The sequence below is a fragment of the Sorex fumeus genome, unplaced genomic scaffold (genome assembly GCF_029834395.1).
Source record: "Sorex fumeus unplaced genomic scaffold, SorFum_2.1 ptg000003l, whole genome shotgun sequence".
NCBI classification, from domain to species: domain Eukaryota; kingdom Metazoa; phylum Chordata; class Mammalia; order Eulipotyphla; family Soricidae; genus Sorex; species Sorex fumeus.
The window spans coordinates 46,136,190-46,161,383 of record NW_026606060.1 but is presented as its reverse complement, the minus strand read 5'-3'; the positions used below and the strand labels follow the sequence as shown (position 1 = coordinate 46,161,383).

The window sequence follows — 25,194 nt, the reverse complement described above, 5'->3', positions numbered from 1 at the left end:
CCTCAGCACCTCACCCACCCGCACCTCCTTCTCAGGTGCATGCCTCTAGGGCGTGCAGCTGCAAATGAAGAAAAGTTCTAGAACTAACTGCATCTGGTCCTAAGAGCAGCCTCACTTTAATTACCTATGCAGCCAACTACTACACCAAGGCCAAGGACGCACATTGCTTAGTTTCTCAGCTGTCTCCTGCAGTCCTGTAATTACACAGAGAGTAGTGGGATTTATTTTTGCAGACATCGCTGCCTCAGGAAAAAAGGGTGGATGTTTTTAGATGCCTCATTTTGCAGTTAAATATGATATGAAAGATGGCATCTTTAGAAAATGCTGCACTTTTATTATCAAGAGCAATTACAGCTTCCCAGAACTGTGGTTAATTCTGCTATATTCTCTCTATAAATGCACTTATTTGTTAAGATTGGTTACTGTTGGTTTCTAAAAGTTATTTGACAGCTTGTAGCAAGGAAATATCGCTGGTAGTACTTTCACAATCTGATTTCAAATCGCTACTTGTGTATGTTTTTCATAAAGTCACTGCTCTTTTTGTTGTTGTTGTATTGTAGTATTTAGGTTCTATGCTGATAAAAGAGCTCAGGGGGACAGAATCAACTCAAGATGCCTGTGCAAAAATGCGGGTAAGTTTGCCAAACTATTTTATTTCTAGTCTCTGAAATACTAAATACTGGGTATGGGATACAAATTGCCACTTTCAGATCACTATTTTCTTCATCTGTTGGTCTTCTGAATCATGTTGTTGTTACATAAAAAAGGTGTTTGGGCTTTGTTCCGGCTTATACTTGAGTTTATTTTACTATGGTTTGAGCTGTCCTTTGATATATTATGCCATGTTATGTTTACTCTTGAAGATTTAAAGTCAGTGGGAAAATATACTGATGATGTTTTAGAATAGGAGAAAAACGATCTTGAGTTTTTTGCAAGAAAGCGTTTTAAGCACCCACTGGACATATTTACTGAAAAAAAAATGTTAGTTAACTAAAATTAGCAAATAACAGAAGTGTTGAAACCATAACATATAAAACTTTGGTGTATCTAACTTATTCCATCGTTTTCAATAAAAGAAAAACATTTAACCCAGTTGAATCATTTAAGGACGGTAAATGAGGGAAGGAGTGGCAGATCCATGAGTGTGATTGAGGAGTGATGGATTCTTTAGAGCTCGTCTGAACCAAAACACATGTCACATACCTTTCTACCTCTTATTATGCACATACCTTTCTACCTTTTCTCTTATGTTCCCCCCATTCTTACTTCCTTCAAAGCAGATAAGACGACACAGTAATATGTACCTGACAGTATGAAAGAAGAATACCAGATGTATTCAGTATAGCAACTAACCAGAGCTAAGATCATGGTTCCTTAACTTTCATCTGCTCTCAATTGTAGTTAATAATTTATTTCACATGAGCACTTCTGGCTGTAAAAATATTCAAAAGCATATAACTGAGGCAAAAGAATGAGACTCAGTATCAGTTAATGCCTTGAGATGTACGAGACCTTGGGTTCAATTTCACATACACTCTTCCCCACCACACATACACACACACACACACACACGAAAAAGGCAACTAAGCTATAAAATAGTACGTGAACTAAGCTATAAGGTTTTACAGCAAACAGGTAGCATACATTGTTCATGGCAAGCTAAAAATGTTTGAATTCTTCATAAACTGAAGACTTTAATTTACAATTGCTGATTCAATCATTCCATCAGTTCAGTAGCAGAAAAATGGAAATAGTTATGCTTTTTTTGGATGGAGAGTTATACTTAAACTCCCAATTCCAGTGAATCTCTATCCCAGAAACTTAGTTTAGATAAAACATCTCTGGTGTGTCAGGAACTCAGAGTTCTGGTTCCTGGCCTTAGAGATCCTTTTTCCTCATCATTATCATAACTGCTAAAAGGTATTGAGATGCCAAACTGCTGCCTTCTCTCTTCTGGGCTGAGTGCTTTGCATATTCATCACATTTAATTTGCCATGAACCTGTGAGAGGAGTATAGCCATTATCCCCATTTTACAGATAAAGACATGGAAGCTTAGGTTAAATGCCAACAGAGGCACACAGCAGCTAATTTAGTTTGCTGGTCTGGGACTCACATTTCAGTGGGTCTGGCCTCAAAGCCCTTTAGGATTCATGTCTGGACTTGAAACCCTTTAGGATTCATGCTGGTTTTATAATTCTAGGAAATGTGTATTCTAAATATGTATCTGATCTAGATGTTGTCACCAATGAATGATGAGAAAACGGAAACATTTTTCAAGCTTCATCATAATTTTAGAGATATTCATGCACATGCCTAAGAATTTCATTGGGCATCTCTGATTAAATACTCTTAACTAGATTATCTGGGTCTAGCTACTTCAATGCTGTTATCAGCATAAATAGTCCTACAGCATAAGGCACCATTTAAAACCCTCTATGATTTGAATTTCAGCCCATTTCTTGAAATTAAGTGGATCTGAAAATTCCATTCTGATAGCAATAGAAAAGCTGTATTAATAGTCTCAGTGGAGAATAATTTAGTTAAATACCTGTCTGTTGCTTGAAATGAAATAGGAAAAAAAGGCCATTTAAAAGCCATTCTTCTATTCTTCTGGGCATTTTTATGGCTTGCTACCTTGTGTGTTTGTTTAGGTACTTTACATGAAAACAGGAACTTTATTGCTTCTTAGAATATCTTAGTTCCCATCTTGATTAGATCAGTTGCAGGCAATCTTCAATACAGAAATAAGAGTGGCAACAGTGAATTCACCTTTATCTGGGACTCTGATACTGTGAACTAGAATTCTCTCCAACTAACCCTGGTGTGGATCTCCAATTGCAGTTAGTTTTCACTTCGAACCTGAAGTTGCTATTTCTCTGCTTTCAAGATGGTAGATTTGAGCCACCAAATCTCAGTATAATCAAGTCTATGGGAAATACTTTAGACACAGTGGTAAAAGTTGATATGTAGCAATACCATTTGACCAAATCAATTGTAGATTAAAATTCCACCTGGCTTATACTTTTTATTGAAAAAAAGAAGTTTTCAGTTTTGCAGTATGCTTTTTAACTGAAATTGAAATGCCTTTCCGCATAAGAAATAAATTCCCTATTCTGAGCACTATTTCCTTAAATATACTTTGTTAACACAGAGGACTACAGCTTGGCTTCTGCTCTCACTGAGTTTATGAACCAGTGGAAGAGACCAACATTTGAACATCTCGTACTCCAGAGCAGCAGAATTATCCCAGATGGCACTTGAGAGCTAGCACCATGCCAGGTCTTACACAAGCAAACCACATGCACCAATTCATGTATTTTTTTTAATTGAATCACAATGAATTTCAAAGTTACAGAGATATTTGTGATTTTATTTCAAATGTACCATGTTCAACACCAGTCCCTTCACCAGTGCCCACTACCCTCCATCAACGCCCCCAGTTTCCCTCCAGTCTCCCAGACTGCCTCTGTGGCAGGCACTATTCCCTCACGCATTGTCCTAATCTTCTCTTCCCTAACTTACCCTCACCCCTAACCTAGTGGCAAGCTTCTTACCAAAGACCAGTTCTCCTGCTCTTTGTTTCTATTGCCTTTGGGTAGTTGATATTCGCCTAGGAAGTTTTTTTGTTTTTATATATCCCACATATAGAAAAGTTTATCTTCCACAAGACTTATTTTCACCCGTTCACTTTTACCCCAAAAGAATCTCATGTCTTCCGCTTCTCAGAAATATTTGGAATGGTTGATAGTTAAAACCAGTAAATTTATAAGTTTATCTAAACCTATTCCTCTCTCTCACAAGCCACCTCTAGTTCTGAAATCAAGGTAATCCTGATTTCCTCCAGGGTTTCCTCCCACAAAAATGCACATATTATTTTCCTTACAAGTCTGCCATAATTGGTGAACATGTGTGGAAAGACGGTCATCTGCTTCAGTGCACAAGGAATTCCTTCTCTCTCTTCAGCTAACAGTCTGTCCTCGTTGAAGTCTTTAACAGTTTTTAGATTTGAGGGGAAACTGAGTATAAAACACAGAAAGTTTCCATGTAAAGTTCCTCTTTCTCTGCCCATCACAATCTACTCGCCTATTAACACCTGTATTAGTGTGGGAAGCCTGTCCAAATTAGGAATTGATACAAATCTTTTATTAATTAAAGTCTGTGGTTCATATTAGCATTCGTCCTTTATAATTGTTTTGGGGTTTTTTTGGGGGGGAGGGAGTTTTTTTTGGTGGGGGTGCTTTTTGAGGCACACTCAGTGATGTTTAAGGGTTGTTCCTAGTTCTGCACTTAGAAATTACTCCTGGCAATGCTACGGCAACAATATGGGGTGCCAGAAATTGAACCCAGATTGACCTTTAGCAGGGTAGAAGCCTTACCCACTGTACTGTCACTCCAACCCCTATTTTGACTTTTGACAAATACCTTATATTGACAAATACGTAATGTCTATCAACCACTATAGTGTCATACAAAGTAGTTTCAGGACTGGAGAGATAGGACAGGGATAAGGCTCTTGCTTGGGTTCAATCCTGAACACTTTCAGGAGTAATCCCTGAGCACAGAACTCAGAGCCAGGAATAAGTCCTGCACACTGTTGGGTATAGTTCAACATCCCCTTTCCCTAAAAGAATAGTTTCATGCCCTAAAAATCCCTGATCTCTCTTATCACCTCTTACCCTAACCAGTGGCAACTTCTTATCTCTTTCGTGGTTCTATATAATTTGGTCTTTTTCCAAGTGCCATATCTGTTAGAACCATACATGCCCACTTGAAACAGTTGTCTTAAGAGTTCTCCTTGTCTTTTGTCACTTGATAATTCATTATTTTTCTCTGAGTAATACCCCATTGCATAACTGTAGCATAGCTTGTTTATCCACTCACCTTCTAAAAGCGTTGGGTTGACCAGAACTGCTAGTCACATTTGTATGCAAGATTATTTTAAGATTTTTCCCTCCTGGACTTTAAATAGCACCAGTATTAAAATTTTCTTCTGAGGACCTGCTTTTGCCCTGCATCTATGAAGTCCTGCATTTGGGTCCTGGCATTACAAAAATAAAAGAATCTTCTGAACTATGTTTAGTGATGAAGAGCAAATATGAATTTGCATTAAACAGTGATAGTTTATTAAGTAAAATTGTGGTTGTTCTTAACTCTTAAAGACTTTTATCAAAATATGATCCTAAATGAGTTATTATCTTAATTTTTATTGATTAAAAAATGTTATTTGAGGCAGCATGATTTGCAGTACTGTTCATGGTAAGCTTTTCTGCATACAACGTTCCAATACCACACACCCCCTGAGCAGAGGGTCTGCTTCCCTTTACCATTGTCCCAAGGCTCCCTGCCATCAGCTTTCCCCCACCTCCTTGGAAAGCTCTTCTGAGGACCAGTTCTCAGGCTCTGTTGCCTTTAGCTGTTTGCTCTCCCCTGACTATGTGTCTTTCTATCCACATATGAAATAGATCATTCTGTAAAAACCTTGATTTTGAAGCACACTCTAAGGTAGAATATTTCTGTGAATGATTTCACTCCTTAGTCCTACAACTTTTCAACATTTCTATTTTTAAAGATGTTAGTAATGCAGGAGAGGTCATGAAAGATACCCATTTCCCTGAATCATTCCTGGAAAGCACTGCCTGCCTTTTATGTTTCTAGTGGGTTTCCCAGCAGAAGCTGTTCTCTAAAACTGAGTCTTTCCCTCTGAGAAAATGTCTGAGTTAGAAAATTTCTGAAATCTTACACTGTACGACTGAAATCTAATCATGAACAGCTTTGTAAAGATGTATCTCACGGTGATTCCATTAAAAAATCTGAAAAATTAAAAATTATAATAACAATAATATTTAATATTATTGTTATTATAATTTTTAATTTTTCAGATAGCACTGTAGCACTGTCCTCCCGTTGTTCATTGATTTGTTCAAGTGGGAACCAGTAATGTCTTCATTGGGAGACTTGTTACTGTGTTTGGCATATTGAATACATCACAGGGAGCTTGCCAAGCTCTGCGTGTGGGCGGGATACTCTCGGTAGCTTGCCGGGCTCTCAGAGAGGAACGAAGGAATCAAACCCAGGCCGGCCACATGCAAGGCAAACACTCTACCCGCTGTGCTATCGCTCCAGCCCAAATAATAATAACATAATTAAATTAATTACAAAAGAAAAAATGCTGAAATCCTGAACACATTTTCATAGAAAATAAAATTTTCTTTCTATCACTCTTTCCCAAAACTTTGCATAGAAGTCTGATTTCTCCCCGCAAAAGAAGAACTCATGTATGGTGTATCCCCACTACGTGCTACACAGTAGCTGCCTTATATTAGGGCTTGTCAAACATTTTCTGCTGCCTGTACCTTTTCCCCCCCAGCAATGTAATAGCAGGGAGCACTGCCAGAAACACCTGGGCTACATTAGGAGGCTGGCTTTGAATTAATTTTAACTTTTAGCCATTCCATGTTCAGAAACTTTTTATTGTTGTCAAATTTTTCAAGTCCCTCCACATTTAGTGATGGGGCCATGATTCACAGTTTAAGAAACTGGGCCTTATATGATAGTGGTATTGGTTCAACCAAGTAATGCATGCAAAGTATCTAGTTTGGTAAAATTATAAAACTTGTCATTCTCTTGCTCCCAAGTGCTTGAAAATTAGGAAAGCAACGCTTAGATTGGCTGAATTATCAAGTGATGGTGAATGAAATTTTTCCACTATATATTCGGAGGAGGTAATTTGCTCTTAAATCCACTTGGGAATTGTCTCTTTTAAATAGGGTGTCTACAGCTCTGAAGCTTTTGAATGCTTCTCTCTGATGTGATTCTCTCCCCCTGCTCCTGCTTCAGAGGTTCTAATGAGGTTCCAATGAGGTTCTACAACTCAGTCTTGCATAGCAAAACTATTGTATACCCCAGCCTCTTACCCTGAATTTTGCCCCAGGGTACAATCATCACTAATATACAGTACTCTGTCACTTCTCTAATTAAATATACCATTAGAAAACATCTGCTGCTGTAAGTGGTAGGCCATTACATTCAATTTAATACTGTCAGAAATCCTGCTTTATCGAATCCCACAGTTCTTGGTTAGTGTTGCTCACAGGTGCTTATACTAAAGTAATTCCTCTTACAAAGAAAATAAATAGAATATCTGTTTTCAGTTACAATAAGGTGGAGATCTGCCCTCCTGGTGTGAGAAAGAAAATATTTTAAAATCATTTTTAAGTCAGGAGTAAGCAAATAAGTCATGTGTTTAACTTTGGAACCTTTCCATCCAAAATCTAAGGCCCACTTACTACCTGTATTGCAAACCATAACACCCAAAAGGAAAGAGTAAAAGGGAATGTACCCGCCACAGAGGCAGGGAGCAGGGGATGGGGTGAGGGTGACAGTAGGGATAATGGGAACATTGGTAGTGTAGAATGGGCACTGGTAGAGGGATGGGTACTTGATCATTGTATGACTGAAATGTAATCACAAAAGTTTGTAAGTCTGTAAAAAAAAATAAATTAAATTAAAAAGTAAACGAAAAAAGAAAAAGAATTACAGAAAATAAAAAGTTTTTCTGAACGATAGCACAGCAGGTAGGGCATCTGCCTTGCACGCAGCCAACATGGCCGACCCGAGTTTGATTCCTCCGCCCCTCTCGGAGAGCCCGGCAAGCTACCGAGAGTATTTGATATGCCAGACACAGTAACAACCCAAACCAAAAAGAAAAAAGAAAAAAAACTCTTTTCTGAGTAAAAAAAAAAAATCTGAGTCCTTAGTTTAACTGTAATTAGCCTTCTCATTGAGTCTATGCCCATTGTGTGATTTTTAAATTTTCAACCAGAGACAATTCTAAATTCATTTTTAAAAATTAAGTCTTCAAAAAAAATTGACTTTTCAAGGGTCAGAACAATATTACAGTGGGTAGGGTCCTTGCCTTGCACATGGCTGATCTGGGTTTAATCCCCAGTAGCTCATATGGTTCCCTGAGCACTGCCAGGATTAATTCCTGAGTGCAGAGATGGAGTAAGCCCTGAGCACTGCTGGCGGTGGCTCCAAAACAACTCCCTCCAAAAAGTAGAAATTTCAAACATACAGATTTCCAAATATTTGTGCCTGGCTTGAGGTATGAAGACTATCTTTTCTGCGTTTGTCAAGAAACAAATTAGTAGTGGAAATCGACTCAGCTCAAAGGAATAGTTTAATTTTTAGATTTATATGAGAACATTAAAGTTAAGCTCCTTCCTTATAGAAGAAACTCATGCAATGATCAGTCTAGCATCAATTCCTACTCTAAGCAATTGTCATTTTCAGGAATATCTCTAGGAATTACTTTTAGGAACAAGCTGTAGAAAACCTCCCCAACAACTGTTTTTCTTTGAGTGTCTGTTAGCTGCTCAGAGTCAGAGTTTGTGTCTGGTGTGCAGGAGACCCTGGCACTACTGCCGCCACCTAAAAGGGTGACCCAGGGGGCCCTGCCACACTGCTGGGTAGACCATCCACTCCAGCCTCACACTGCAGTTTCTGAGCACTGAATGATCAAGCCTGTTACATGCCAGACAGGAATCCCTGGGAGTGACCCTGGCCTTCAAGCCCTTCTAAGGAGCCCCATCCCCAAAATAAAAGACCCTGTCTCCAGAGTTTAAGGGAAGCGTACGATATTTTCTCTCTTACTCCAAGTAATGCACAGAATGTGTGAGTGTGTGTGTGTGTGTGTGTCCATGTGTCTGTGTGTGTGCACGCTGCTGTATTAAACTAGTAATGCATACTAAGAAGCAGCCACCATTATAACTTCCTCTTGCTGAACTTTGCTCCTGTGTGCTTTTTCGGGAATGTTTTCGTAGGAGTCAACATCTAAGACGCCTAATTGCCCCTAACTGTTGGATCCCATATTCTCTTCATACCCTAGTTCTCTTTGTTTTTCACTTTTGTTTCTCTTGCTCTTTTTGCTGCCTCTTCTCCTCTCTAAAACCCTCATCACTCTACTGAGAGAGTTCATGAAGTTTGTCTTGACTTTCAGTGCTGCTTTTTCTAAAAGTGTTGATTGAGTTTATCGACTTGCGCCCAGATGCCCTCTCTTCTGAATTGTGGTACTTGCGGCTTCTATTTGACTGCCATCCCTCAGGTGGGTGGGAGTGGATTCAGTTATGATTACCAATATGGATTTCGTTTTCACCCTCTTTGGACATTGATGGCTGTGCTTTGTAAAGATATCAGACTAACAGGAAATTCTGCAAACCACTGATACTCACCACCAGCAAGACACTGAATTATGTCTGCATCACAACCACTGTATAAAAGAGTTGCTATGTTAACATACCCACTTTACAGATGAAGTAACTATGACAGTGATTTAGTGCCTAACCAAATGACTGTGAAGAAGAAGAACCAATTCAGGATCCAACTACACACTCCTGTACTCTTAGGCATAGCATTGTGGTGCCTCCAGGAGGAAGCAGCTTTTCAAGGACTCAGCATAAATTGAACACACACATACACACACACACTCAAACACACAAAACTGCACAACAAGTGATAGATTGAGAAAACCAGAATGGGGTTTTCACACATTTATAATTGGCCTTTTTAACTAAAATGCTTTATATTTTCTTATTACAAAAACAACACATGTTCACTATTATTCAACTTTAAAATAGATATATAGATAAAGAGCTGTAATTTTGCCACCCAGTAAGTGGTAAAGGCAGTAAGCATCTTGTTGTTAACACCTTATCCATGTGTAATCTTCCATTACATTTATACTTATGTAGGAATCAGTTTCCTGATATGTGTATGTATATATGGTCTGTGTCTACTATAGTATCTATTTTTAAACTCAGTGCACTTCAAAATACTTTTATTCCAATAAACATCCATTCCCAATGTTATTTGTGGGGGTTGAACAATAAGCCAATCCTTTCCTGAACCAAATAATCCAGTCCCTCATTGGACTAAATGTGTTTAACTCATTTCATTTGCTGGATGCTAGGTCATTCCAGTTTTCCCACATTGTAACCAATTCTATGTGTAATAGCCCTGTACCTAATTATTTTGCAAGTGGTTTGCTAATTTTCTTAGAATAAGCCACTGTGAGGGCAACATTGATAGGATAGAGGTTAGGGTGTTTGCCTTGCATGCAATTGACTCTGCTTCAACACCCAATACCACATATTGACCCCTGAGTATTGCCAGGAGTGATCCCTGAGCACACATCCAAGAGTAAACCCTGAGCACTGCCCCAAGACCAAAGAAGAATTAGAAAAATGAAAACTAAATTAGCCACTAACTGTAGAGTGGCTGAGTCAAAGGGGATACATATCATTAGAATTTGGGTAAGTCTGCTCAGATTCTAATTGTATTCCTAGTGAAGGGAGAGCTGGGACTGAACACTTCATGAGGAACTCTATTCAGTATGACCCCTAGACAGAGCTACTCTGTCTGATCAGCATCCCTTCTGAAAGTAATTTAGAATATGTCTTCATGACTTGAACTCCTTATTTTATGTGAAGCATATTTTATGCATTCAGAGTCCCTGAGAGACTACAAAAGAATTCAATAATTCGTGTTAATTGCTCAGAAGATCAAGAGCTGTAGCTAAATGCTAACTCAGGACTTTGGTGATAACTTGACAAGTGGAGAACAGTGTGTTTTGATAAATCAACATCCCTCTAAATTAAAGTAGGATGTGATACAATGGAGGTTACTTGCATAGCAGCAGGGAACAGATCTGGCATTGACTTCTAGCTCAAGTGATGGAGCACATTTTCAGAGCAGTAGATCTCAAAAGATGTAAATCCTGACTGGCAGCACCAGAAGCTTCTGCACATAGTCAGAAATGTAAAATTGCAGACCCTCCCTCAGACTTACCAGCTTTTACCTTAAGAGAAGCACCATGTCCTGGGGGAAAGGTAACTCATTTCTAGAGATCAGGAATTCAGGATCAAAGTCTGGGCAAATTCAGTGTCCAGCATTTTCCTGGACTATAGATACTGCATTTCACGACATAATCATTGCCAATTTTATGCTAATTTTTTAAATGTGTTTGGCCATTATGTGAGGCTTTTCCTTTTCCTTAATTGTGTCAGTGTTACTTTAAGGCATGGTTCAGTGATTATGGGATGGGGACAATTATTTAGTGCGAAAGATGATAGTCAGATTTTCACTGTATGAAAAGGAGAAAGAAACTCACTTAGACTCTACTATAAGCACAAGGATCTCTTTCAGAAGGGCTTCACCTTCATGCCCTAATCACCCCTAAAGGACCCCCACCTCCCTAAAACCATCATTCTGGGCATGGCTGTGGGGCACACACACATTTAGTCTATAGCCCTTTCAGAATCAGAGCTCTTGGGGTGAAACCCAGCAATCCATCACTTCCCCTGCCCTCCGTGGGATTTGGAATGCACTTGGAATTCAGAGAGCCTGTGTAGATGGGCTGCAGTGCTAGCTACATTCTGCCCTTGCCTAGGAATGTGCTCACACTGGAGGGACGTGCTAAGGAGTCACTTTAGAACTGGCTACACCTAGGCCAGGTGTGTGAGTTGCATTGGTAGTGCCATGACTGTGTTCCTTGATAGAGGAGTAGTTCGACTGGCCCTCACTACTGTCTGCTCATGTCATGTGGTTTCTTAGACTCTGCTCACCCAACCTTTGTTTTGACTTCTGGTTCTCGGAAGAGAAATGCTGAGAAGTCATTTTGCTTAATTTCGCTTCATTTTTGGCCAAAGGAATCTTCACCCGAACCCCAGTCATTATTGATAGTTCAGTGTCTAACCTATTTTCAGAAAGGAAGAGAAACTCCCAGCTGCCCCTGCTCATCAGGCTGCCTTCCCTAGAAATCTCTCCTTCTTCTCTGAGGGCTTGCTCTTGGAGCCAGTTATTTGCAAATGGGGAAAACAAAATGCAAACACGCAATACCTTTCTCCTTACAAGGCTGGAAAGGCTGGAAAGATCTTAAAAGCTTAGATTCCAGTCCCAGCTCTCCTCCAGCTTCCCCATGGCCTCTGTCCTGGAACGCTTGCTGTTCTTTGTAGCAAAGAACTTCCCACACGATACACAGGCCAGGCTACACACAGCTTTAGCCCAGAGCAGTGGACACAGAAGTTCGGTTTTATGGGGCAAGTGAACAGGGGAGCAAAGGGGAAGAAGTCTGGGGAGAGAGAAGGGGGTGTCTAGTCAAGGCTTCCCCCAGAAGACAATGATGGATCTGAGTTCCAGTAGATAAGAGTTCATTTCTGGGGGCTGAAACAATTGTACAGGGGTCAGGATGCATACACTACTTGTGGCTGACCCCACTTGGATTGCCCAGCACCATAGTCTCCCAAGAATCTCTGGGTGTCGTTCTGGAGGCCTTCCCGGGAGGTTGGCTAAGTTGGCCTGGTAATCCCTGGCATCACAGGGTGTGAGAAGAATCACAACCTTGAACCCTCTTATTGAACCCTGAATCAGTTGGCCAAGAGTCATTAGGAGGAGGTCCTGGGTCTTCTAAATACCAACTGGGCACACGCCTCTCCCGCCTTCCGTCATCTCCCTGCAAAAAATGTTCATTTCTAGCAGCTAACTCCTCATCTAGTTTTTTTTTAAATCTCTTATCATCAGCTTCACTGGATACAACATCACCACAATAATGCTTGTTTTGTGTATTTTTAAAAAAGCATTTGAAGTCACTGAGGGCTATCAAACCTAATTGTTTGATCCTATTTTAATTTACTCACTGAAACCGAATATAATAATTAAGCTTTAAGACTAAGGAAAATATCTTATGGCAAAATTAATCGTTATGACTCAACAGTGACTATTTAACTAGAAAGCATTCTCAGGGTAGCCCTGTGTAGGTTGAAAATATACTCTCAGTCGGATGGCAGCAGACACTGGAAATCTCTTCCCAGTCTGGAGGTGAAGAGTTAGCAGAAGAATGAAGGGTGAGCAGTGTGCTTCCCATGGTATGTGCATGGCCTTCCTCTGTCCCCCCCCTCTGCTGATTAGAGAACACACATGATTCAGGTTTAGATCCTGAACCCCAATCAAGATGCCAACCCAACATTTGAGCTCCGGGCTAAAGTGCTCCCCATTATATATCTTTTGCTCTAATACACTCTTGGAAAATCGTGCTCTGAAATCAGAAAATAACTGCAATCTGAAAAGGCGTCTCATACTGTTTATTTTCCATTAGAAATTGAGGAACTGTTTTCAGGATCTGCTTTTAAGTGAAAGTGAGAGTGCCTGTGGCAATTTGATTTGATACAAAGATACCAAGTAGTTCCTAATTTCTAATGAAAAAGGAAAAGACAAAAAGGATGGTTATATCCTTTCTTGGTGACACAAATGTCCTCTTTTTCTTCTTGAAGGGGGGCTGTCTAATAGTATCCACTCACCTTATTTATAAAGATCTATATTTTAGGGACTATCTCCAGATAGGAAAATGAGACCCTTATTCTGTGTAGGTGCTGACAGAACATATCAACCACGTGAAAAATGGGAAGCTGACTTTGAATTCAACCGTTGCATTTCATCTTAGGTTTTAGAAATGCAGTATCACCGCATCACTGAGTATTGTTTTTCTTAGAATATAAAAGAATGAAAAGGGAAACAGAGCAGAAATCCTATGACTTTAATGCTGTCAGCTGCTAGGGTGCAGTTCACTTTGAGCATCACTCAGGGCTGCTCAGAGGTTTCACTTACATGTTAGTCTTTCCTATAAAACGAGCTGAAAGGGAGAGAATTTGGGGAACCTCCGAGATTCCTTAAAGGTGACACAGGAGAGAGAGAGAGAGAGAGAGAGAGAGAGAGAGAGAGAGAGAGAGAGAGAGACTATAGGATTTGCCCTGACCATTTTACTGGGGGAATAGTCCTAAAGATGAGAATTGCTTATGTAAAAATATAAGACTTTGTTTTTATCCTTTTAAAACCATATATACATGTATATATATATATATGTATACATGTATATATGTGCATATATACTATATATGTATGTATAATACATATAAAATATAGGTATATATGCATGCATACATAGATGTACATAGGTAACATGGTTACAATAGTCTAAACCCCTATGGGTTGTTTTTAAGGGGGAATGGGTGTTGAACCACACCCAGTGGTGTTGGAACAGGTAATAGGGACTACTACAGGAGGTACTTGGAGGTATTAAACTACTGTTGACCACATGCAGGCAAGTGCCTTTCCTCTTGTACTTTCTCTCCAACACAATATTTAGACCTTTTGATGTACAAAGTTGTTGCAGCTTCACCACCACCAAAGTGCCCAAGATTCTCCACCACTGTCTTCAGTCACTTCTAATCCACCCCTCTCTTCCTCCCCTCTACTCCTTCTGCACTGGAATCTCAGTGTTATGACCCTAGATCAAGGGTCTGATAAGACTTGAATTTTGAACAAGCAACTATGGGAGCACTAATGCTCCAGAACTCCAGCAAAGCTTGCTGATGGCTGTAGGTACGATGATGCCTGAGGCACAGGTTTGGTCACTGGAGGGAAATGGAGACCAGGTCCCTGGTTTCTGGGAAGAAGAATGTGCTGCTGGTGGCACAGGCAAGGATGTGGGAGTGGTAAGTGCATCCAAGCGTGCACATTACTGAGATGTAAATTTCATAGATTGAAATGACCTGGGCACTTAGTGGACTTCCTGCCTCCTTCATTTGTTTTCCTGAAGATTCATTATGTTTCACTTTTTTCTTTAGAGCTATATTTCCAAAAGTGGAAAATGCACCCTCTGCGGGCATTGGACCAGTGGGGAGGTGGGTGATACGGGCTTAGAGACAGTTGGGAAAGGCTTTCTAGTTACTTGAAGAAGGTAGATTTCTAGTGGGGTGTAATTGGTTTTTGTTTTTGTTTTTTTCCTTTTTGAAAAGTAAGCAATGGCTAAACTAGTTTAGAACCCTGAGCCAAGTTCAATTCCTCCGCCCCTCTCGGAGAGCCTGGCAAGCTACTGAGAGTATCTCACCTGCGATATATTCAATATGCCAAACATAGTAACAAGAAGTCTCAAAAATGGAGCCGTTACTGGGCCCGCTGGAACAAATTGATGAACAACGGGGAGGACAGTTTGTTGTGATTTAGCATTTGTGCAAGGACCTCTTTATAAACTCTGTCAAAGTATGCCACCAGAAAATACCCCCAAGACAAGAAGGCAGTAAAGACCCTCCAACCTCCACCCACCCAGCAGTGCCTGGCACTCCAGAGCTGCCAGCGTCCATCATATTCTTGTCATGGGACTCGGATAGGGCAGGAAATTCAGTTGAGGCTCCAGATGAGAATTCATGGCTTCTTCACTCTTGTCTTATAAAGAGGCGAGGACACTGGACACAGCCTTCGTCACTGACACCCCAGCACCTATCTGTGAGCAGAGAGAAAAGGCCAGTCTTCATCTCTGCAACTTTGTTTGACTTGGTTGAGCATATAGTCCCCACTCCTAGATTCACTTCAGCCCGAGAGCATGCGCTGAGCTGCCTGCCCATAGTCCAGCCTCTGATGAGACACTCACATGTCCTTCTCTTCCTGTGCCCTTGCTCTCCTAAAGTCCTCAGAGTTCATTTCACCACAGACTGCTCCATTGGCCAAAGCCATGGGTTTCACCCAAGGAAACCCGATAGAAGTAGCCACTCCTCTGCGTGCCAGCCACAGTGCTGAGTGTGGACTTTCTGTTATACATGGACCACACCAACAGTGGTTGGACAGATGTAGAGACACAGGTGGAGCCAGAGATCGAAGGCAGGGCCTTGCTCATGGTAGGTCTGTGCTCTATCATCTAAGTTCGCTTCCTGGTTCTTTCTGGCTCAGACTTTTAGATCTTTTTAATCCCCACGGCCTCAGGCAGGCCAGGACACACTCACTCTGGGGCTGAAGTGAGGACAGCAGCAAGGAGCCCGGTGCTGTAGGGTCAGCCATGCCTCTGCCTGCTCCCAGGGATCTTCTTTTTGTCCTCCCTGATGCAGCTCTGGGGCTTCTTTATCCTCTAGCTCAGATTCCGCCCCCCACCACCCCGCTCTGCCCTTGGACATGCCCTTTAAACAGCAACCTTCCTCTGAGTTGGGGGCTTCACCCTCCCCCTACCCATTCCCTTGAGTTACGTGGTCTGTCCCATCTCCCCAGACGCCCACTTTGTGTGGGAGGATTTCCCCACTGGATATTCATTTCTGGTTTTCTGCTGGACATCTCCACCCGATGATCAAAGCAGGCAGCCCCCAAAAGGGATTGTCTGATGCTTATGCAAAAACCACATTCCCCTTCTGTGTGGCTCCACTCACTTCAAGGCCTCTCTGCCAAGGTCATCCTCCGGCTCCCCATCTCCTGATTCTGCATCTTTGGAATTGTGTCTCCTGCTTCTGTTCTCAAACCCCTCTAACTTCAACTCAGTTGCTGAGTGCTGTGTTTGAAAGTCCACAGCAACTTCCGGCCTCCCTGCATCCAGCCTGTAGCTGACCCAGTCCAACCATCCACCCAGAATTACCTTCCTGCCACATAGATATGACTGTGGCAATCCCTACCTGCAAAACTCCTGTGCCTCCTAGTCTGATAGAGAAAGCATGATTCCAGACCTTTTTGCCAATGTCATCAGTCAACTACCCAGATCCACCATATTTCTCATTGTGTGTGTATGTGTGTGTGTGTGTGTGTGTTTGTATGTGTGTGTTGGTTTGCAGCTTTAATACCTCTTACACAACCCCAAAAAATTTTCACCATCTTCTAAGAATCAGCTCAGTTCCCAGTAGCCAGCTGTCAGTGTTTGTTGAATGAAGACTTTTTCTCCTATTCTGTTATACTCTTCTGGGCCTCTGGAAGCTCTCTGTCATATGGGTTGCACCTATAAACATGCGTTCCAGACTTGTTCTTTGAGGCCAGGCGTGGCTCATGTGCGGTCTCATCCACTCTCGTGGCAGACATCATGGCCAGCCCTCTTTCCAACAGAGCCCAAATATGGGCTCAGAATCCTTCTGAACATGTCTTGTCAGGCGCCCACCTTTAGCAGCTTGGATGCATCCAGTGTGTCGTTTTGTTTGATCCTGAAGTAAGCTTGGAGTATTTCCAGAGACCCCAGTGGACTCCCTAATAAAATCAGCTCATTGTTGAGTGAATGACGAATGAAATTTCCCCCTTTTTTGGCAGGGGCTATTCTTAATACTAAATAAGACATTGCTCTTTTCATTTATTGTTTACCATATCCTGTTTCATGTTATAGATGAACCTGTTCAGGAAGAGCAAAATGAGTTGTTGAAATTCACTGTGAATTTTTATTTAATTTTATTTTTGGCCACACCCTGTTGTGCTCAAGGCTTACTCCTGGCTCTGCACTCAGGAATCACTCCTGGCAGGGTTCCAGAGACCATGTAGGGTGCCAGGCATCAAGCCTGAGTCTACTGCATGCAAGGCAAGCACTCTACCTGCTGTATTATTGCCCCAGCCCCAAAATCCATCGTTATCTTTTACAAAGAGTCCCTTGTAAGCACACACACTTAGCGCATCAAACTAATACCTGTACCTGCCACAGTCTCTCTGTAGAATTTGGTCTACAGCTTTGTTTTGAAATCATCACACCGCATGTATTTTCTTCTGGCCCTTGCCTTTGATTAACCTGACACATTTTTATGTTTTAGTTGGACAGAGCATTAAAAGGTTAAAGATACCTAAACTTACATTCCAGTTTCCAAACATCTCTTTTGGCCATCACACAAGGAAACTCGAAGTTCGGATCATTTGAAAATGAGTTAAGAGGGTTGCTCTTTTCTATTCTGTGTGAGACATTTAATAAATGTGAAATGTGATACTTTAGTAATCCACGTGCTTGATCTCTTAAGCAGGTAGTGTGAACTATCAAAAAGATGTTGTGTCAAAACAATCAGGAAAATGTGAAATACCTTTTCCGTGGCTAAGTGAAAGATGCAAAATAATTATCATTACTGAGTTCAATGGGTTTCATTCATACTCTCTAATTAAAAAGCTTTCTTTAATTCTGATCACATTTCAAGGCATAAAAGGCAAACATTGAGGGGGAGGGGGAGGAGATAGCTCAAAGAACTGGAGCACAAGCCTAGCGTACACAGAACCCTGGTTCATTCTTAGGTTTCTACCCCTGATGGTGCCCTGCGTCTCTGGGGAGACCTCCAAATACAGCAACAATAGAATGTTGGATTATAAAAATGAGGAAATCAAACACAGTTTCTATTTTTTTGTTTTGTTTTGATTAACGGTGTTTGGGGTTCAGCTCCATCCAGTGGTGCTGGGGGCGGCAGGGGGCGGGGGGAGGGCTTGTGGAGATGAGGATCAAACCCAGTGCATCACACTTGTCAGGATCTACCCCTTAAGCCACATTCCAGGCCCAAAAAAGATCATCATTTTTTTCCTGATTCATTTAATAAGCAGCTCATTGTAGAAGGCTCAAGGCAGAAGGTTCTCTTGTGGCAGTCATGAGACCGGTGCAGGAACCAGGAAGACAAAACAGAAGAGATGAGCTCTGTTAAAGCCAGTGGCAATTTCTCAAATAGTAGTTTCCCTTTGGCTACCTATGGCTATAAAGCCTATTCCCTTGCGCTTGCTAATGAACAGATGCTGTAGATGAATTATCTGAAAAGGTCTCTTCTTACTTTGTTGCATGTTTTCTCTCCTGTTATGCTCCTGCCTGTCTTCTCTGGAAATCCATCAGGCTAACTGTCAGGTGGGTTCTTCTTGATGTTTAATGGAATTATTAGGCCTCTTCATAGCCAGAAATGAAGAGAAGATATTGGTTGGGGGGTGGGGGGGAGATGAGTGATGAATGCTAAAACTAAGCAGAAAAGGCACATCCAAAATGAGGGAGAAACTTTTTGCAGATGCATAAACCTGTGCAAGCTGCAGCCTCTAAGCACATTAAGCCAGTGTGAGCATCTATCCTAAGAACTGAGCCTCAGGGAATACAGCAGCTCTCACTGATAAAGTAGGTTACCTGGACCATCCTGTTTTGCTGTGGCTCCCAGTACAGACTTCTCCCGGAGGGCTTAATTGTTATAGAGCAGGAAAAATCCGAGGTGGTTACAAGTGATTCCATTGTAAATATACTATCAGCTTTTGCAAATGTGGGTGGGTTGAGAAAAATTCACAATGTTGAATTTTAAATCCCTATTGGAAATATTCATTCAGACATACCTTGGGCCTTGAAGTGAAGGGGCGGTTAGGAGAAAAGGTGTATGTGGGGCCGGGGTGGGGAGGGGGGCGGGGAGAGGGTCGTGGCTTGTATTTGGTTCTTGCTGAACTCCGCATTGGCGTTAAATCTGGTGTGAGGCAAGGCAGAGGAATGGCCGCTTGAAATTGCAGTAGGAGCCAATGCAGTTCATTTTTCCCTTGGGTGTCAGGGAAGAGGACTACTTCACCCAGATGCAGCTCTCTTTAGATCCTCAAGTGCAAGACAGATACTTTATGAGCCCAAACCACTGCTAAGCCTAAGAGAGCTATGCATTTAAATCCATGTGTTTGATAGTGTATGTGTGTTGTTTATAACTTGAGCTCATTTTTATCTTTCAAGAGGAAAAATTCTGTGCTTCAGTTGCCATGCAACACACACACTGCTCTAACAGCTTTCTAATTTTAATTTCAGAAGTCTACAGAGCAGATGAAGAAGGTCCCTACTATTATTCTTTCAGTCTCTTATAAAGGAGTCAAATTCATTGACGCAACAAATAAGGTGGGTCCCATGTCCTCTCTTTATTGTAGATAATTCTTTGTAGTGATCTAAAGTTCTTTGCTCCTCCTCATGTCCAGCATACCCCCACTATAATCATTCTCCACACACTCCCCCACTTCACGCTTCCAAGATACACCTAGAGATATGCATGCACACACAAGCACACAGAGTAACACACTTAAGAGTATTGACCCACAGCTCATATACGATTTTGCTTCTACTTCACTGTGGTACTTTCCCTAAAATGTGGCATGGTCCAGCACGTCCCTTTAATCTAGAGTGATGAATATCAACCTTTAAACACCTGTACCACATCAGCTGAAACCCACTGATCTAGAGAACATTAAAACACGGAGTTGAAAGTATGGGTTTCATTGTATAGGGGAAAATTCTAGCTTGAACACCAATCCTCTATCAGAAGAAATGTGACTTGGCCTTTCTCTTGCCCTCCCAATGTCTGTGTCTGTAGTGAAAATCTAAGGAAAAGATTCGGTGACTTTCTTATTTTATAATGGCATTTCATTCTCAAAGTGCAGTGAAGGAATTGTCTTGGTTTTCTTAAGAGAACATGAGAGGGGCTAGAGCAATAGTACAGCAGGTAGGGTGTGTTTGCCTTGCACACAGCTGACCCAGGTTCCATCCAGCATCCCATCTGGTCCTCCAAGCACTGCCAGGAGTGATTCCTGAGTGCATAGCCAGGAGTAACCCCTGAGCATCACCAGTATGACCTAAACACACAACAAACAAAAAAACAAACCCAAGGACCAACAGACAAGCTGAGCCCATGACTGACTTGGAATGTCATGAGTGCTCTGGGGCCAGCGGGGAGCAGCAAGGCTGCATTTGATTTAAAAAAGTATTCCAGGGGTTCTATTGTAGGGAAGATGACAGTGTGGGGGTGCTAAACAATAATGCTTGGGAGGAACCACTCTCTCCAGAAACTCAGAAAGACTGGTTCCTCCTCACAACAGCTCCCAAGGGTTCATGTGCTTTACTCCTACATCCTTCCAACTGATGAAGTCTGCAAAGGGAGGAAGAAGCTGCACCCCCAACCCTCACCCTTTGGTGGACACTTTATTCTCTTGCCTAGCCCCTAGACCTCCCATCTGGACCCACTCCACTCTAGAGAAAGGAAGAGACAGCTAGATTCAAATGCTTGGGGTCATCCCACGGCCAGTGATTCGTGGGTGTCTGTAATCAAATTGAGCATCTTAAGTCAATCCATTTGACATTTTCCTCATTCGTTTTCTGTAACAGCCGTGTTTGCGTCTGCCCCGGCTTCCCATATCTACTTAGAAAATTCACTTCCCAGTGTTTGAAACAGGTCTGAAACCCAAGCAGCTTCTGACTCGGCCTGATCCCACTGGCTGACCTTGTCCAAAGCACATTCGGTCACGCGCCTCCCAAGGCATGATGCTTGGGACTCTTCACGAGGTTGTTGACAGTTGTTTTTATCATATGACAACCGTGACCTGAAAAAAAAATCCCAATTGATTTGTTTTATTTATTTCTTGGAAGTCAATTTAATTACTGGTGCATCAATTTACTGTATTAAATTATAGTTGTTGGTTTTAAAAAATGCCCCATCGCAAAAAATAATGTTCCCAAACGGTAAAGCTAGAGTAATAGTACAGTGGCAGTGGGTAGAGCACTTGCCTTGCACTCACCAACCAGGTTGCCCAAACTCTGTCAGAAGTAATTCCTGAGCTTGGAGCCAAGGCTAAACCATAAGCTTCCGGATGTGGCCCAGAAACACGCAAACAAAACTTAAAATAAAATGTTCCTAAACCTTCATGAAACTTGAAGATCCCATGGCTATGACTGTATCTAAATTACAAGAAAGGGACCAGTATTTGTATTTTTCCCTAACCTGCAGCAACTGTCTCTACCTCCATTTGCATTTGAAAACCATGAATAGTTATATATTCAGTCTGTGAGTCTGACACCCTCTTAAATTAACCTTAAGCAGGCTCGGATTCTGACGATCTCTAAACAAGTGGTATTTTTTTGGAAAAGTCCCTAGTGTTAGGCTGTTGTTCCATAAAACTAGAAGCATGGTTAGAAGCATCTGTATTAGTCACAGCCCTGTACCCACAGCTCCCGCAATCAGAGGAGTGAGAGAGCACTGTTGGCTTTGTTGCACATCACTTACAGACACATCAAAGGCTACTGACATCCCTTAAGAGACAGTTCTGCTTCAGCCAGAAATAAATAGATGAACTACCAAAACATGTCTGCTTGCTGAGAACTCTTCTTTGGCTCTAGAAGCCCCCAAAGACATGCTAGAGAGAATCCTGTCTTGGTCAAGACACTCCATAAAGAAGACTAGTATATCTTTCAAGTTCTTACAGCAACTACATAGTTTTCTTCCCCAGCATCATTTTACTACTGTCTGAAAGGGAAGGCAGGTGCTGTGTCAGTGGTGGGTACAGCCAACCTCTCTGCATGCAGCTCTGAGACAGCCTGTCCCAGCTTGTTCCAGAATTGGGATGTTGACTTCAGTGTGCTAAACAGAGTCCACAGCCCAGCATTCTGAATACAGTTGACCTACCCCAATCTGTCAGAGGAGAAAGGTGAAAGAGTGCTCATCCCGGGGCCACAGCCTAGTCGCTGCCCTAAAGATGCCCTAAAGGACAGAAGGTGTTAGAAGCACAAAAGAAAACAAAAGGGCCATGCTTCCCTGGTATAGCTGGACTGCAGAAGGATGAGTAATGCCCAAGGACTGGTTTCAAAAGGCCTGGCCATACCATAGGGGAAAGGTCTTCCCCAAGGTGTGATATCAAAGGAACTGTGCTCAGACATTAGATTCTAGAAGCATCTGCCCTGGTATTTTTTGTGCATTACTTTGCTCTGGGGCAAATTCCAACCTCTAATTAAAGCCCACAGCAGGGAAATAAGAGACGAATAAAATCCAGGATCTTCCTGTTTGTAGGAGATTTCTCCCCTGGGAAGTGTCCTAGTGGCAGACCATTTTGTTTGATGGAAAGAACCAGGGAGGTGCAGGCATGGCTGAAGATGGCACAGTTTGCGGCACCCAAGTCACTAAGCCCACAGGAAGGCACTCCCAAATGTCACTCTTGAATATCTATATTGATGACCTGGTTTCACCTTCTGCTTGAGCAAAGATCCCTAGACCTTGCCTCACTGTACCTGGTGATGGACAGAGATGGGTCCATTCACTTTCATCAGTAGCAGACACTCCCAGCAGGTAGAGAGACCACAGCTCAGCTCCTTCTTGCCTGTGTTTGTCCCTCCATCACACAGCCAACTGGCCATGGAGAAAAGGACTAAAACTTGACTTCCCCGCTCCCCAAACTGACACTTTTTCTATTACTCCTCAGCTACCGTCCACCAATTAGTTTGAGAAGTGCAATGGATAATTATATGCTCATTACCCTTCCATTCCCATTAGCTCCCGTTGGACTATGTGAAGGATGAACCCTCCAGCAAAGAAAGTAGCTCTTGCCTTTTATTTCAGTGAATAACTGCCTTTGGCTGGGTTCATGGGGAAAGAGTTAGGTGCCTCGTTATAAACTCATAAATTTATTATCTCTCAGCTTTGGAAACACAGTGAACCAAGAGTCCTGATTTCAGAAGGAAGAAGCTGAAAACAATCTAATTAAAAATGGAACTTGGAGGGGCTGGAGCAATAGCACAGTGGGTAGGGCATTTGCCTTGCACGCAGTCAACCTGGGTTCGATTCCCAGAATCCCATATGGTCCCCTGAGCACCACCAGGGGTAATTCCTGTGTGCAGAGCCAGGACTAACTCCTGTGCATCACAGGTATGACCCAAAAAGCAAAAAAAAAAAAAAAATGGAACTTGGACTATACTTGCCAATGAAATATTGCAGATAGGGTTGAGAAAGTGACTCGTGGGTAGAATGCACACCTTTAGATGTGTGAGACCCTGGGTTCCATCCCCAGCATATGCCCATAGACAAAGAAAAGAAATATTGCAGAAAAACATATTGCATGTCAATCTTCTTTAGCTCCCTTTGCCTTTCTGCCTCGACTGCCCTCCACTCCCTTTCCCAGCCTATCTTCCCTTGCAGCTAAATCGAGAACACATTGTTGGCTTTGGTTTATGTTGTTTTGGTTAGATTTTGAATGTCAACTTCGAACAAAGCTTATGCCATTTTTCAGGCACAAGAAAAGTTTGCAACACTTGACTCAACAAATGCCCATTGTTTTTATCGCACCTTCTCTGTCTAAGAGACTCTGAGTCTAATTATGAGCTCATTAAGCATGCGCACTGTTCTCCTCAGCCCTCTGCCTGCAATGTGGGCAGTTCCAGCGAGCCTTGGGCAAGGCTGCTACCTCTGGAGAGCCCCTTGGAGGGGCCCTGAACTCTCACTCAGTTAAAAAAAAAGTGTTGACTTGAGGAGATACCATCCCCCAGGGTCTGGGGAGAGGGAAAAGCTCAGCCTCAGATCCCCCACATCATTATCTTGCTCCCAATTAGAGCATTTCTATTAGCTGGCAGCCCCACACCCTCCTACACCTGCTTCTCTCCTACACCTGCCTGCCACACACCTCTTCAGCCCTCTCTCTGCCCCAGGAACAACCACATCACCCCCTGGAAGGGTCCTGAGCAGCCAAACTCTTTATCCTGAAGAGGCAGGCTGAGTTCATCCTCCCTAATCCTCCTCATGAGTCTTTTTAAAAGCTCGGGTCTCAATAGTACCGTGGGTCAGGCTCCTGCCTTATCCGGCAGACCCGGGTTCAATTCCATATGGTCCTCTGAGCACTACCAGGAGTGATTTCTGAGTGCAGAGTCAGAAGGAACCCCTGGTGTGGCCCAAAAACCAAAATCAACAAAGGCGGGGAGGTGGGGGGGAGGAAAAAACAGCTGAGTCTCAAAAAATAGAAGTTTGAGCCTCCTTGGAGCTCCTGAGACATAGAGGGAGACCCTTTTCAGTGAGGTCCACCCTGACCTTCCTAGTCACTTCCTGTCAGACCCCGGGCTCATCTGACTACCCTGGGCTTGGGCTCCCTGACCCAAGTGTCGTGCTCCGGGACTAGATGGTGACTGACTGGCAGCTTCAGTACCGAGGCACTGAGATCCCACATTCCCCCCACACCCATCCTGAGGCACTGCAAGAAGTTCTGTTCATGACACCTCTGATATCAGTAGGAATTGTGGGCCCGAGAGACAAGACAGCAGGTAAGGCACCTGCTATGCATAAAGCTGACGCCCACCACCAGGAGCAACCCCTGAGTGCAGCCCCAGGAGTAGGCTCTGAGCACCACCGTGTGTGGACCCTCTCAAAATAAAAGCCAATTTCATTTAAAAGCATATTTTTAACTTCCAGGTAGGATGATTATTTTATTCCAAGTTGGGGGGGGGATCTCCCAGGCAGTGTTCAGGAGGCTCAGAGACCCCTAAACCAGAAGTGCCTTGAGTATGATGCTGGAGGTACCCCCAAGTCACCCTCAGTCTTTGGCTGGGGCCACACCTATAATGCTCAGGGAACCAGGTAGTGCCAAGGATTGAACGGAGGCCTTTCAGCACGCACCTTACCCCCTATACACTCTCTCTC

General features: G+C 42.5%; 1 protein-coding gene across 16 annotated transcripts in view; it reads left to right on the top strand.

Moving 5' to 3' along the window:
* Positions 1-25,194, top strand: part of ANKS1B (ankyrin repeat and sterile alpha motif domain containing 1B) — a 1,250,258-nt gene that overhangs the window by 1,196,750 nt on the left and 28,314 nt on the right. For all 16 annotated transcript variants that reach the window (XM_056114313.1, XM_056114308.1, XM_056114302.1 and 13 more), the window contains 3 exons: positions 561-632; positions 18,639-18,650; positions 19,566-19,652. In XM_056114313.1, the coding sequence (XP_055970288.1) occupies positions 561-632; positions 18,639-18,650; positions 19,566-19,652 (171 nt within the window). The remainder of the gene's footprint in view (positions 1-560; positions 633-18,638; positions 18,651-19,565; positions 19,653-25,194) is intronic.